Source organism: Podarcis raffonei, chromosome 8 (assembly GCF_027172205.1).
Source record: "Podarcis raffonei isolate rPodRaf1 chromosome 8, rPodRaf1.pri, whole genome shotgun sequence".
Taxonomy (NCBI): Eukaryota; Metazoa; Chordata; class Lepidosauria; order Squamata; family Lacertidae; genus Podarcis; species Podarcis raffonei.
The window spans coordinates 38,350,438-38,366,151 of record NC_070609.1 but is presented as its reverse complement, the minus strand read 5'-3'; the positions used below and the strand labels follow the sequence as shown (position 1 = coordinate 38,366,151).

General features: G+C 40.5%; 1 protein-coding gene and 1 non-coding gene across 13 annotated transcripts in view; both read left to right on the top strand.

Moving 5' to 3' along the window:
• CNOT1 (CCR4-NOT transcription complex subunit 1) overlaps positions 1–15,714 on the top strand; it is a 57,653-nt gene that overhangs the window by 21,825 nt on the left and 20,114 nt on the right. For 4 of the 12 annotated variants that reach the window (XM_053399365.1, XM_053399364.1, XM_053399370.1 and 1 more), the window contains exons 14-27: positions 684–803; positions 2,112–2,234; positions 2,464–2,615; positions 3,322–3,472; positions 4,292–4,496; positions 4,772–4,915; positions 7,527–7,651; positions 8,466–8,752; positions 10,850–10,928; positions 12,029–12,259; positions 12,940–13,080; positions 14,062–14,241; positions 15,031–15,147; positions 15,347–15,457. In XM_053399365.1, the coding sequence (XP_053255340.1) occupies positions 684–803; positions 2,112–2,234; positions 2,464–2,615; positions 3,322–3,472; positions 4,292–4,496; positions 4,772–4,915; positions 7,527–7,651; positions 8,466–8,752; positions 10,850–10,928; positions 12,029–12,259; positions 12,940–13,080; positions 14,062–14,241; positions 15,031–15,147; positions 15,347–15,457 (2,166 nt within the window). The remainder of the gene's footprint in view (positions 1–683; positions 804–2,111; positions 2,235–2,463; positions 2,616–3,321; positions 3,473–4,291; positions 4,497–4,771; positions 4,916–7,526; positions 7,652–8,465; positions 8,753–10,849; positions 10,929–12,028; positions 12,260–12,939; positions 13,081–14,061; positions 14,242–15,030; positions 15,148–15,346; positions 15,458–15,714) is intronic. The other 8 variants (XM_053399375.1, XM_053399369.1, XM_053399367.1 and 5 more) reach the window with 5 other exon arrangements.
• On the top strand, positions 3,597–3,732 carry LOC128420441 (small nucleolar RNA SNORA50). The gene has a single exon (XR_008332043.1). It is a non-coding gene; the product is annotated as a small nucleolar RNA SNORA50 (small nucleolar RNA).

The following is a 15,714-nucleotide window of genomic DNA, read 5'->3' as shown; positions in this document are numbered from 1 at the left end:
CAACCCCCTGTCCCTGTCCCTCTCCTTTCCCTAGTTAAAAGTTGCTTCATGCGGCAGTTGCATGTGCATTCTGTCTTGGAGAGACAGCACACGTGTGCTATTTCCTTTTTCCCCTGCCAAGTTTAATTGTTACAGACCCTGCATTTATATGCAATATGACCTGCTGCAGTTCTATAACCTCAGGAAATAATATACCTTGCCTACCTGACCATGGAAATAAATTGCTATGCAATTATGCACCAGCCACTTAATTGTTCTTTTGTGCCTTTATGGAGAGATGGAGCATAAATGTGTTAAAAGTGGAGCCAATCTTTGGCATCTCCGTTGTTATTCCTGAAAGTTAAGTCAGTAAAGAGGAAAATGGCTTGGTGTTTTGATTTGTTATTGTAATAAGGCTCCATCACATTTGCTGGTGGAGCAAAGCACAGGGGCCAATCTGGCTGTATGGTAGGGGCAAGTTGTGGAGGCTAAAGGGTTGGAGGAGCAAGGTACCTAGAACGGGGGAGGGGGGGAGAGAAATAAGCTGAAACCCTCTTCCACCTGCTACTTCTGTTTTCATTGAATTGGAACCTGTGATTTCAGTGTTCCAGAGCAGCAAGGGACTTGCCATGTGCCGGTTTAATTGCTCTTTAAGAGCTAGATAATTTATGTAGTAATCTGAAATTCAGCTGATGTTTCCTTAGGGCCAGTCTCCTTCAATTCGCCAGCTCATCATGCATGCTATGGCAGAATGGTACATGCGAGGGGAACAGTACGACCAAGCAAAATTATCACGTATTCTAGACGTGGCCCAAGACTTGAAGGTGAGTTTGATTCTATATTTTAATTCTGTGGAAAGTGCTTTGACTTTAGTGTTGGGATTGTGTGAGATGCAGGGTTTGGGAGTGGAGGAAAATAAGTATCACATCAGAGGACATGTTTATCCTAAGGACAGGAAGAGGTTATGTGTAGGAAGAGAAACTCATCTCTTCACTTAATATGAAGCTGTGTTGCTAAATTTGTGACTTGCTAAAGTAATTTTTTCCATCTGCAGAGTTATTAAGATCCTGAGCTGTAGTTTTCTTTCTTTTTTTTATGATCTTGCATTAGAGCAACTCCAGAGACTCTTAAAAACTTGCAAAGTGTCACTGCTGTTGTATGTTTGTCTTTCCTCTTCATCAAGAAAGTATGCGAGATTTTGGTGGCATTGAATATCATAACTCTATAGCTTTTACTAGACACTACTGGGTCAGCATTCATGTTATAACTCTCCCAAAGGAGCCCAGGGTGGCAATCTGGTTAAGTTTGGTTCAGCACTACTGAAGGCCCATAATTACTTGCTTATTTCAAGCAAGGTGTATTGTCACCAGAAGGTATCAGTGTATTGCCTCAAGCTCCATGGGTATGCAACCTCTTTTTCCTTGGAGTTTGTACAAGAGCCCTTGCAATTGAAATGAATAGAAGTCATGTATAGTGTATATTCCTCTGAAATTTAATGGGCAGGATAATATTGGGTTTCCAGCAGTGATAGGAGCTCAAACCACCCATAAAAGCTGCTCCCCCAAGCAGCCAGGTGGTGAGGTAGGGGTTGGTTCTCCGGTCTTCCTCCAGTCTTGCACAGGCAGTTTCTAGGCCTGTTCCACCCAAACATAGAAAGAGCCGTAACTGCTGAAGGAGGGAAGAGTGAGCAGTCCCACTTGTGGATAATGCGCACAGCCCACCCAGCTTTAATGGCCATGAGGGTGGTGAGGATTACTGTCAACAGGGTGCCTGTCACCTATAGATCAGAAAATAGGGAGAGAAGAATTACTTATGTCACTTTGCTGAGAAGCCTTCCACCCTCAGTGGCTTTGCCTTGCCTGTGGTTTTCCATATCTCCCCCCCCCCTTCAAATTCTTAGGTTGGAGGGAAAAGCAATGTGTCCAGTGTATTCTTCTCCCATGAGGAGGAATTCCCACCCTGAAAGCTGCTTTGCTGGCTGCCGTCTCTGTCATGTTCTGTGTGACAGAAAAAAATGTTGGGAACTGAATAATATATAGATATGGTGGGGGAGGGTGTATGTGTGTAGGCTAATTCTGAGGGAAGCGTAGCCTGATACTTTGACTAGCAGTTTTCTAACTCTCTTTCTTTAGGCGTTGTCAATGCTGCTAAATGGTACTCCATTTGCCTTTGTTATTGACCTTGCTGCACTTGCCTCTCGACGGGAATACCTCAAACTAGACAAATGGCTCACAGATAAAATTCGGGAGCATGGGGTAAAGCAGGATTTTCTTAATTATTTTTGCAATTTTTTTGGTGGTAACAGTCACTTCTTTTTATAAAAAATGTTTCCCTGCAGTTTATAAAAATTGCTTTCAGCATGCACTCTTGAGTGATAATGTTGAACTAATACCCAGTATTTTCTATATCATAATTTTGTTAACATTCTTAAAACTATTGTTAAGTGTGTGTATCCCACTGAAATTTGCACTTTTCCTTCCCTAGGAGCCTTTCATCCAAGCCTGTATGACTTTCCTAAAGAGAAGGTGCCCCTCTATCTTAGGTGGCCTTGCCCCAGAGAAAGACCAGCCCAAAAGTGCTCAGCTTCCTCCAGAGACACTGGCAACTATGCTGGCTTGCCTGCAGGCTTGTGCTGGGTAAGCAGATCATATCTTCTGGGATAGGCTGACAGTCTCATAAATAGTGGTTAAGAAGGTGAATTTACAAACTGGGAACTTGGCTATGAGCTCACTAGGTGACCTTTGTGAGCTGCCATTTCTCAGTCACCTTCTCATCCTCCAGATCCTCTGTAGCACTGGGCTGTCTGGCAAGGTTGGTGTAAAGTTTGTACTGTGCTTTGAGCATTTTGGAAAAGTACTAAATAAATCCTGTGTAAGTCATTCTAGTTACATTGGGGCCATTATTAGGAAGTATAAACTCAGGGCTTTGGCAAATGCAGCCTTTGGACAGAGGGTTTTGCCTTTGCCAAGGTTCAGTGCTGTGTAATGAGTAGGATTTTGTATGTTTAGGTTGTACTTAAAAGCATATGTAGAAGAGTTGGAGATAACCCCGTAGGGCTATTTGTCACTTGTCTCTGGAGTTTGTAATACCTTGTTAGTTGGTTGGCAAGTTTGTCCTTCAGTTAAATAAGGGGTCAATATATATATTGGCTGATCAGTTGAAACAAGCCAGGTGATAGTTTTTCTGGTCTTGGGAGGTTGGGGAGCTCTTTCCTCTGGTCTAGTTGGGACATTGTGTTCCAGGCAGTGCTAGTGCTATCCTAGTTCTAAAGACAGCTCTCTTAGCACCTAGATAAAAGGGGGGGTTTTATTGGCAAGTAAAAATCATTTCTTCTCCCATTAGAAGTGTGTCTCAAGAGCTGTCAGAAACTATTCTAACCATGGTAGCTAACTGCAGCAATGTCATGAACAAAGCCAGGCAGCCACCACCTGGAGTTATGCCCAAAGGACGTCCACCAAGTGCTAGTAGCCTAGATGCCATCTCTCCTGTACAGGTACGTGGATGCTGAAAGAAGCCAAAGTAGCATAATAATGGGAGGTGCCTTTTTATATGTCTCTAAACTTACTTTTTTATTCATCAAATGTAATTCAAACATATTAATTGAAACCTTGCAGTTTAAGCACCATCTTTGAACCTGACATGTCTTTTTCATGGCTTCTTGGGTCAAGCAATGGTGCTAGATTGTAAGGACTTGTTATAACTGGGGCTCCTCAGTTCTCAGCTGAGCTGCTCTTTTAAAAACAAGGCACATACTAGTTGTTCACCACCACTGTCACTGCTTCTTCCAGGTTTAATAGGGAGGAAGACCTGGTTCTAGTAACTATATTCAGTGGTAGATATAATAGCCTTTCATGATTTACTTTCTAAAGATTTAATTTGGCACCATTCTGCAGACTAAAGATTAATTGAGCAGCTTTTCATTAATAAAAAGAAACTGTGTGATACTAACAAGCAAACAGTGACAGTAGCATTGTAAGGATTCTAAGCTTTCTTCTATAAGTTTCACAGAGCTTTTTGTAAAAGTTAACTCTTAAAGCTAAGTGGTTGCTTGGGCTGCAGAACAAACTATTACTGTGCAGACCAACCCCCAAAACCACAAGATGATGTCTAGTTTTAAAAGATTATACAGAAATACCTTGCAATGCATGCATTTTGAAGATGGAGGATGCCTAATGGGTCTGAAAGAGTAGTCCCAAAGTGTAAGGAATTGATGTGTGGTCTTAACTGATTTTAGCAAGGCTGATCTGAATGAAGATTGATTGATATAGAAAATAACCCCTTGTCTCTTTTTGAATATTGATTTTATCTTCAGATTGATCCACTTGCTGCTGGGATGGCATCTCTCAGCCTAGGTGGTTCAGCAGTTCCACACACACAGAGTATGCCAGGTTTTCCTCCAAACTTGAGTTCTGCTTTTAGTACTCCGCAATCACCAGCAAAAGCATTTCCACCACTTTCCACACAAAACCAGAATACACCTTTCAGTGGGATTAGCGGACTCTCTTCACAGCTTCCAGGTACTTTTGTGTAAAGGGGCTGGTACTCATGGGAGGAATGTGGCTGCTTTTCCTGTAATTCTGGCTGGGGGCAAGCACTTCAAATTGTATCCAATTTACTATACTCAGTGTAAACCCATTGAAACCAATGGACATGATATTAGTTGTGTGAATTAATTTCAGTGGGCCGAATGGAAGTACCATGTTGACACTATTCAGGGTGGGAACAGCAAAAAAGTTAAAACGTCTGTCAGCATTTGTAAACATAACTGAAATGATAATTTTATTTTTCTCAGTAGGTGGTCTTACAACAGGTAGTCTGGGCATAGGAACTGGGGCCCTTGGCCTCCCTGCAGTGAATAATGACCCATTTGTGCCAAGAAAACTGAGTACATCAGGACTGAACCAGCCTACATTCCAGCAGAGTAAGATGAAACCTTGTAAGTGGTAATGTTGTCTGATTGTGAAGTGTGACTGTGGATGTGCAGTAAATGTGAGTTTTCCCTCTAGGGTGGGGGCTGGTAGCGGTCTCTAAAGAGCCTTCTTTGCCCTCCCCAGTATCTAGCCTTTCTCCCAGGAATCTTGGAGCATCTTATGTTGCGCTTCCAGGCAGTCTCCCATTCTTGTGGTGACTAAATTAAAACCTGCTTGGCTTTACCATGCTAATCAAGCTCCCAGCTACTGATGCCAAAAGCTTAACCTTGTACAGTTGTAGGTTCCAAGTAATTTCAGGTTTAAACCAACACAGATCAAGTGGTTTATCAGGCTTCATGAACGAACAGCTTTCATGTGAGTACTTCATAGAATTATTCACAATTGTCCTCAAGACCAAGCTTGTGATATTAGACTAGGAAAGTGTCCCTCAGTTTGATGGGAAAGTGGCACTGTGTACATAGTCTCTGCCACTTTTTAGTGACATTGAAATCTTGCACAGAAATTGATTTTGTCCAGCTCATTGAGTCTATGCTACTTGTATTTGTCTGTTAGCCCTCGTTCACTCAAAGTGTACCTTTCGTGTCCTTTGGTGATTTTTTTCAGCTTATGGGTGTCTGGGTTGTGGGGGTTGGGAAACTACTTTGAATCATGAAGATGACACATGCAATAGGCAGCATCTTTCAAATCTTGCTGCTGAATATTTCTCAGTAAACCAAACTGAGGCAATGGCCAGAAAATAGGAGAAAGATGTAGAAATATGCTAGCATTGGTATTAGGGTGGTGGTTTTTAGAGGGTCAACAAGGGGTTAGGTGGCCAGTTGAATGTGGAATGCTTGGTGTTTGGTGTCAGGAATAGATAAAAGGACTCTTCTGGGCAGGGAAGACTTAAGTAGCGAGAACGTACGTCTACAGTTTGCAAGGCCATTATGTTTTGATAATCATAGCTACCTGCAAACACCTTAATGTGAGCCTGTGGAACAGAGATGATCTCTAATCTCTTGCTTTGCCTGAAGAAGTTTGAAAGTGTACCTGCACATTAATGTTCAGCATGCTGTGAGTGCTTGTTGCATCCTGTCCAATACTCTAATCTAGGGATGAATGATACTTTAATTCTGCAGTCATTCAGATTTGCTTTCCTGGCTTCCAGAATAATCGCTAATGAAGAACAAATGTGTTCTCATAACTAAACCAGCCCTTTCCAACTAAAATTCTTGGTCTATATGCAGTCCCACATATGTGTTACATGCCTGAGCTAAACACCATTCAGAACCCTTTAGAGCTGTGCCACATTTTGGTGACACAGACCTCGTTCTTTCCTGCTCAGTGCCTTTTTGACTGCTGCAGCAGCTTTTGGAGCTTGCTTCCTCCCATTTATACCACAACTTGGCCCTATTTTTCCTTGCTTTGCCAAGCTTCAGCTTTATTCTTCTCTCCTAGTGTATCCTCTTTTTAAATTGTCTCAGTTTCTTCTCCTCTCACACCTATAGCACAGCAAGCATTCTTCAAGAAATGCTGGGAAGATGGGTTTAATATTTTATCTATAGATGGAGGAAATGTCCCTGGGTGATCAACATGCTGTTGAGTGTTGCCCAAGTTGTCATGAATTCATGGCAATAACCCTCTCTGCAATGCAGCAGTCTCCCATCGTGGAACTTCTTTCTTTCCTTATTGGGATGGCTGTGCCCAACTTACTATGCTTTCTGCCTTGCTCTTGCCAATACTCCCCCCCCCCCAAGTTCTTTCTCCAACTCCAGTCAGAGTGATCAAGATTATGTGCACTTGATCCTTTGTTGTGATACAGCTTGATCTGATCTGTCCTGCCTGCTGAAGGTGGTCTTGGTCTTTCATCTTAACTGGAGCTTAGTTCTTTTTATATTGTACCCAAATCCCAACTCAACAACTTTCTTACTAGGTCTGCATGACTATCAGATTTTCCATAAAGTAGCTTGCTTGCTGTTCCTGTCAGTAATCTGTTCACATTTGACATGGGAAGTAACTACATTCACAGCCTTGCGACCTTGCTTTCTGTGAAATGATTACCCCTTTGATGTGCAAGTTTGAGTGGATGCTGTCATTGAAAGGACTGTACTTATAACATATTGTTTTCCTGACAGTACCTTTCCCACCCTGAGGTAAGACAGCTTGCTAGTCTCCATATGTGGGACCACACACTGATCATGAAGAAGAAAGATGGGTTGCTTATCTGTAACTGTAGCTCTTTGAGTGGTCATCTGTGCAATCACACAGCTCACTTCTTTCTCCCTCTGCTGGTGTTGCTCTTCTTTGGTCTCCTTTGGGCAGCCTCATCCTGCTGGCAAGCACCTTGGTAGCTGAGACAGGGCATCTTGCCAAAACCTTTCCGTGTCTTATCTCTACAAGTTTGGTTTGCAAAGGCACACAAATCCATACATGTAACTGAAGGGAGGACCGCTCAAAGAACTACAGTGACAGGAAAGCAACCTCTTTGAGCTCATAATATGAGTGAGACTGCATCATCATGAAATCTACTGAAATATTCCAAACTGCTTCTGTTCCCTTGGATCTGTGATTATGAAATTAATATATTTCCCCTCCATTTTGTGTATTTATTTAATTAGTATCTACTTTTTTCAACAGCTGACTTATCTCAGGTATGGCCAGAGGCAAATCAGCACTTTAGCAAAGAGATTGATGATGAAGCCAACAGCTATTTTCAGCGTATTTATAATCACCCACCGCATCCAACTATGTCTGTAGACGAGGTGAGCTGTGGGTAGTAATGGCATCTCTCTCAACTTGCCCTTCTTCCTTACTGTAGACTTTCTTTTCAGTCTTATGGAAAATTTGAGAAAGTAGGTACTTGCAACATTGCTTTTTGTTTGGTTGCAGTTTAAGGGAAATTTAAATTGTAAAATTCCAAAATGTATGTCCATACAGTTGCAGACAACTTTTGTGCAAGTGAAATTGGATGTTTTAAGTTGGGTCCAGTGGAAAGATAACTATTCTGAAAGTTTTGTCTGCTTGTTATATGTCACAGTGGGGAAAAGTTATACTTCACTTTGATTTGTGCATCTGTTGGGTGAACACTTCTCCTGAGGGGGAGGGGGTTGTTCCTAAATCAACAAAGTGCTACTTAGCAAAGAAAGCTGCAGTTGCTGAGCCTTAAATGTCTGGGTGACCCAGCCCACTAAATTGGATTAAATTAGAGTCTCCCCTTTTAGAATGTGTTTCTGACCACATTTTAGGCAATATTAGGACACACTATTTAATGTTTTGTGCTTACGGTGTTACAGTCATCAGAATATAAACGTGCAAAACCCAGCATAATGACATAAACTTCAGTGAATGAGGCCAGCTGCATGTAGCAAGTATTATTTGTTCTTAGTGTTCTGATTCAAGCATGTTAACTGGAGAAACCCTTTTGGCAAGTAAGCAGAATAGAAATAAATAATACATGTGAGATTTTCCCTAGCAAAATTTTTACTGGTTTTCTCAGCGAACTTTACTTTGTGTAGGTGCTCCAAGGGCTAAGCATAATAAATTGAGTCTCTTCATAACATTCTGATTTCTTTACAGGTGTTAGAAATGCTACAGAGGTTTAAGGACTCCAACATTAAACGAGAACGCGAAGTATTTAACTGTATGCTGAGGAACTTGTTTGAGGAATATCGGTTTTTCCCCCAGTACCCCGATAAAGAGCTGCACATAACAGCCTGCCTCTTTGGTGGGATAATAGAGAAAGGACTGGTTACATATATGGCGCTGGGCCTGGCCTTGCGCTATGTTCTTGAAGCCTTACGAAAGCCTTTTACATCCAAAATGTACTATTTTGGTATTGCTGCACTAGATAGATTTAAAAATAGGTGAGTGTGTTTTTATAATATTTCCAAAATGCATGGGGGAATCTCATAACTATATGCCTACTTCAGCAATATATTTAGCTTTCCAATACAAGGTTGACAGTATATTGCAGTTATTGAACGTGTCTCACAGTAGAGGCATAAATTAAATAGAAACTTTGGCTAATAAATGGAATGCAGATTTTAAAATAAATGAAAAGGAAGTAAATTACTTATAGTCTGAACCTGAATAGAAAGTGCCTTAAAATGGCTTTGAAAGTATCAGGTGTTATATATATTAATATTGCTATTGGGGAAAAAATGAGAAAGCAAATCAGTGTTACTGGAAGTCAAGCTGCCTTGTAGACTTACAAAGACTAGGAGCAATCCAGCTAAAGTCGAGCCCATTTTTGTCTCATTGGTATTAATGGGAGGAGCCTCTTCCCCACTGAAATAACTTTGACTGGATTGTACTTTATACGTCTGGGTCGTGCAAGGTCACTCTCCCAAGATTCGTTACGATGGAAAGCTTAACTTTCATCCATTTTGCAAGGCAGTATTCATGGCCCTCTAGAAACAACTAGTGGGGGCCTCACTTACCAGATGCCAACATGTCAAAAGTGCTGGTAAGTAGCTACTTCTTTGTTGCACAGTAGAAACCAGTCTGAGTCCATTTCTCCTCTCCCCACAGCAGTGTGACCATTCCACATCCCAGTAGTCAGTTTCCTCTCCTCTTCCTTTCACACTACCTCTGTGTACTCCTCCATGCCACCCCTGTGAATCCTGTGGCAAGCACTCTGTGATTCTGCACCCTTCTATCTTTTTCAGACAGTTTGCATATTGTTCCTTATCTCCTGCATCTTTAGAGCAAGATACATAGCTTCCTACCCTTGTGGGAAAACTTGTCATGTTCAGGATAATTTCTGCAACCACAACTGCTACAAGTTTTTAATGAAAGCTTGAGATTCGCAGAACTTTAGTACATCTTTGGAACATCAGTGCAACTTGGGGTTTTGTTTAATATCCCTCCTGAGAGACTTTGTAATTTTTATCCATTATTGCTCTGTACTGTTCTTCCTTTCAGTGCTGTATATTTGAATTGGTTTCTTGTTCAATAGAAATTTTCATTCAAAGAGCTGTCATAGTTTTACAGCTATCTAGCTGATAAAATGAGAGAGCATAAGGATTCCTATCTTTAAAGTATATCTAAGCAGACAGGTGGTCTAACAAATATATAGTTCTGAAATTGAAGTTAGCCTTCAAGACTGAGATTTCTTGACTTATTTAGTTATCAAAACATTTTTATGGCTGAATTTTGCAAATTGGGTTCTGTACCTATATTAGCCTTAAATTGCAGAATGTTCTGCATTAAAAACTGTTTCTGCATTTAGAATGTTGCAGGGAGAGCTGCAGAAGAAAGAGGGCCAACAGGGTAGGGAGTTCTAGAGGGGGTTAGAGGGGAGCAACAACAAGCTGTGTATTTAGTAAAGAGGCATATGTCTGCAATATGTCACTTGAGAAGACTGCTGTGGTTCTTCCAAAGATGTTATTGGGAACTATGAGAGCTATATTGACAAATTGATTGTGCTATTAGCTACCCTTTTCTAAAAACCCAATCTTTAGGGGTGGCCCATAAATGTGGATCTAAGTCTTACTGTTTGGTAGGTTGGCCCCTTTGCAATATGCAGTATTCTTGGAGGAGAAAGCCACCAATAGCTCCTAGGTACCACAATGGCTATGTTCTGCCTCCATTATTGGAGACAGTGTGCCTCTGAATACAAGTTGCTGGGAACTGCATGTGGAGTGAGTGCTGTTGTGTTCAGGTACTGCTTGTGGGCTTCCCATGGGCATCTAGATGGTCACTATGAAAACAAGAGTTCTTGACTAGATGGGCCTTTGTCCTAATTCAGCAGGCTCTTCTTGTGCTTATGCCTTGGCAGCATATAGTTGGAATCACTGGCTACATCAATAGCATGCATACTTTTGCTAACTAGCTTGCATCTGGTAGAACCAGAAATCTTTACTGCAGATCCAATATCAGTTAAGCCAAAGATTTAACCATTAATGTATTGATTAGGCCATTTGTTTTCTCCTACTAATGGATAGTTTTACTGTTGACAGATTGAAGGACTATCCCCAGTATTGTCAGCACTTGGCTTCTATTAGTCACTTTATACAGTTCCCTCATCACCTGCAGGAGGTGAGTGTTAAAGGCATGGACAGTGAGGGGTGGGGGAGGACATCTGAATTGAGTTAGGTGTATTTGCATATTGAAAAACCTCAGCGTTCCATTAGTTTCATGCTTCAGGGTCCATTCAGTAGAAGGTACAAAAGGATCTGGAAAACTTGAGTGTGAGTAGCCCATGCATCTGAGAGGAGAGAAACAGGTTAATCTTAATGCATGTCCGCTTTTCTGTAAACCTCCTTTCAAGGAGACCTGTAGCCCTTTGCCACTGGAAGTGTTCATTTGACAATTACTTTATCCTTGCCAAGCAGCTTCTTATATGGTTGGGTTGTGCATGGTCTTTCCTAGCAAATAAATCCATACCGCTAGGCACAGCAGTCTGTCTGCCCAGACCTTCTGAAAGCAAACAAAACCAGGGACAGTGGAATTAGGATTCTGAAGGTCTGATCCAAAGGCTGTAGTCCAAACACTAAAAGCAATGTTGGTTTAGGATCTCTACGTTAGTAACACACCAATCAGTGGGGATTTCTATATTTTATATGCAGTATTGAATATTTACATGTGATTAATAACACTGAAAGTCTTACCAATTGTAGTTCTTACACCTTTGCTTCAGAAAAGACAGCATTAGTCTCTTAGTTGTAACATCGTGTATCATCTGTGGAAATGGGCTTCATCAGTGGTTGCAGGAAATTTGTTGTCCTTATCTAGACCGTAGGATTTGGAATATTTCTACCCCTGGATTACTTCACTGTTTACTACTTTTTGCTCTCATTGAAGTCTGCAAGGAAGGCTTACCCTCCCTTGCAGAAGCAGGGCACATCTTGGATCTAGTTCCTGCTACTTCTGCTCCTACAGAATGGAAGAAAGAGGATGGAGTGGAAAATTCAGGGTTAACATTGCAATTGCTAAGTGATCCAAGACAAAAAGGAAACTTCTAAAATATGTAAAATGTCTTTTGTTGCTGATTTCAGGCCATTTATGGAGTTTCATTTGTGCCACAAACTTCAAGGCCAAGAGTTTGGGGAGTAGTTCTAGAAGGCAGTTGTAAGATTTGTTACATACCTGTGGTTGAATGTGATTTTTAAGAGCTATATACTTCTTGTCTCTTATAGTACATTGAATATGGACAGCAGTCTAGAGATCCTCCTGTGAAGATGCAGGGGTCAATCACCACCCCTGGAAGTATTGCACTTGCCCAGGCCCAGGCCCAGGCTCAGGTTCCGGCAAAAACTCCTCTTGCTGGTCAAGTTAGCACTATAGTCACCACCTCTACTACCACTACTACTGTGGCAAAGACTACAATCACTCCAGTGGGTCGAGTCAGCTTCAAGAAGGATGTGCCAGTAAGTACATGAGCCATTTTACGGGAGGAAGTAGAATGAGATTACGCATGCATCAGTTCTTAGGAGTAAAACAAGGAAGATAAACCCTATCTAATGTTCATAGCATACACACATCACATGCAAAACCTCTGATATTTTAACCACAGTTACACTCTAATAAAAAGGATTTGTTTTTCTTGTATGCCAAGTCTGGATAATTACCTGGCCATTTTTGTTTTTTCTGCCGTTTTGCTATTAAATATCAAGCAGTTGTTTCCTTCCCTGTGTTGGCGTTAGCTGCTTCTCCTGCTTTCTATTCTCACTCTTAGTTCTTCCAAGCTGTTTTTAGTGGGCCAGTTTCAACTAAGGAATCCTGCTGGGTTTCCGTTTCTGGCTGTTGTTTCTTGTACCATGAATTTCCACTTTGTTTAATGAAGTCATTTTTTCCTTTCACTATTCAGTTGCCCATGTGAGCAAAAATCTTACTCCTCGTGTCTTATAGATCCCCAAGCTTAAGTTAACTCCTATCATTCACTAACACATAAACTAAATGTACACTCCTTTTTGCATGTATAACTGTTGTCTCCCTTTTGTAACTGAATTGTGAAATATTGTTTATGCTATAGCATAAGTCCCTGATGGTCTGTTGTATCATTAACTGAATCAACTCACTTCCTCAAATCATTTTTCTTGTTCTGCAGCCTTCTATTAATACAACCAACATTGACACCCTGTTAGTAGCCACAGATCAAACAGAGAGAATTGTTGAACCCCCTGAAAACGTGCAGGAGAAGATTGCTTTTATCTTCAACAACCTGTCGCAATCCAACATGACTCAGAAGGCAAGTGTTGCACAACATTTTAGTCCTGATAATTTATGTTCCTTGAGTGATTCTTATACATGTAGAGAACTAACTAGAACTATGCCTATGTATGCATGCCAAAGGTTCTTTTATTTAGCAGCCTTCCAAAATTTTAGAATTGTAAACATAAAATAAATATAATGAATTAACATATAATAAGTAAAGTCTAAAATAATTTTGGGGTAGTCTTTTGTGCCTTTGGTAGTCCTTTAGCTGTTCATATATCGGGAAGATGTGATCAGATTTGTCTACCAAAAGTTCAGAAACTTTAAACCTTATCTGCTGCCAGATTTCTGCAGGGACATTTTATCATCTGCAGCTGATACTACTTAACAGAAAAAAGGCATTGCATACACGTTTATTCTATCAGGTCTCTTTATTGCATAATTGGCTCTCCATATTCCTAATTGAACATAAAAAGTGATGTTGGGTGCCAGACTTGGCTTGCCTTAATCATTTTTTACTTGATGTACCGTAAGTTTCTTTTCATTTATGGCTTCCAAACCGTGGAAGAAGCCTAGCAACATAACGCTTTGGCACTCCTTACAATGTTTTAATATATGCTGTAAGCTGCCCAGAGTAGCTGGGGAAACCCAGCCAGATGGGTGGGATATAAATAATAAAATCATTATTATTAATCAAGAGAAGCAGTATTATGCAAATCTATTTTATTTGCATGATTTCTAGAGATCTCTGAATTCTGATTTTCTTGGCTTATAATATTTCTCGCTCAGAGTCCACATAGCATTGTTCATGATGAGTTAGCAGGAGAGGAAGAAATAAATGGCTTTACAGTAGGAAATAAATGGTTAATTGAAGTAAGCAAATCAGTTAGTGATGTGGTGCTAGTTAGGTTCCAAGTCTTGGTAACTGAATGTTTTCACTGGAACAAATGCCTGTGAGTATCACAAACATTATGTTTCATTGATCCATTTTCCTTTAACGTGTTTATGGAGCCAGGTTGAGGAACTGAAAGAAACGGTGAAAGAGGAGTTCATGCCTTGGGTTTCACAGTACCTTGTGATGAAGAGAGTTAGTATTGAGCCAAACTTCCACAGCCTTTATTCAAATTTCCTTGACACACTTAAGAATCCAGAATTCAACAAAATGGTTCTCAACGAAACCTACAGAAATATCAAGGTGAGTGTTCCCAGTTGCTCTTTTTTGTGACATGAATGTTAACTGAAAAATATTTGCTTTCAGGGCACAGAGGCACTGCAAAAGCAAAAAAAAAAAAAAAAAAAAAAAAAACTTTCTCCCATGTATACCACCACCTTCATAAGATTATGCTGCTGCTGCTGCAATAAAACAATGAACAGAGCTAGATGCTGCTGTTTTGAAAACTAATTGAACTTGATCATCAAAGTAATGTGTTGCTGGACTACCTTGATTGCTGTTTCTGTGCTACAGATGGGCCCCAGAGCATTGTTTCCTGTTGTTCTTCAGGGACCCAAACAATTAACTCCCAAATAAGTAGTTTGCCTTTCTAGGAGAAGTGATCTCCTGAGCAAGATCACAGAGAGGAAAGTACTCCACACCATTTTGCTGTTTTCAGTTTGTTAAATTGATTTTTCTGCTTTTAGAGCTCATGTTGTGTTTTATTCTGTTTTTACCTTGTGTACTGCTTCGATGACTTTATGCCTTGAAGCAGTCTATAAACTAGTTTAATAATAACATATACATGCTATATTATAAGCATTTTATCACATATGTTTTAATATATTTCTGAGATTGTTTATTTACTTCTTTCCTTTTCTTTTCCTGCTTTATAGCTATAGGCTGTATTTGGTTGACCAATTAAAATTTGTTGTTTGTTGTTTGAAATAACATTAGTCTAATTCTACAAGAAGATGGTAAATGAACTTTCATGGAGTTACCATGGTTTCCTGTTAACTAAGATTTCATCTCTCTGGAAAAAAAATCTTTCAGGTGCTACTCACATCAGATAAAGCTGCTGCCAACTTTTCAGACAGATCCTTGCTGAAGAACCTGGGTCACTGGCTGGGGATGATCACACTGGCTAAAAACAAACCCATCTTGCACACGGTGAGACTGGGTGGAGGAGAAAAACATAAACTGGCTTTAAGGCTAGAAACTTTAGTGCATGCTTAAATCAGCTCAGTTTTTGGTGCCTTTTTATAATTAGGGTGGAAAGCTATGTAGAAAATTTACAAAAGAAAGGAATCTGATTTGTGGGTGTTAGACTGCCCATTGCTGGGTTTAATTTATACTCCTTTTATTTTAGGACTTGGATGTGAAATCCTTACTGCTGGAGGCTTATGTTAAGGGACAGCAAGAACTTCTGTATGTCGTGCCATTTGTTGCCAAAGTTTTGGAATCCAGTGTGAGAAGTGTGGTGAGTATGATGTACAGTGTCCTGTGACAAACAAGTAGATGGGATTGGTCCAAGACCCTTGGCAGCCTAAGCCAAAGCACAGGACAGTGCTCCTCCCATTGAACAGAGAGAATACAAATGGACTTTCAGATGAATCTTAGTTTAATACTGGGGACAGGGGTTTTGGTTTTTGTTACTCCGTGACTGGCAAGCGTGGGCAGGGAAGTAGGTGGACAGAGGTGATGACACTTGCAGAATCTTGCATATATTTTGTGTCA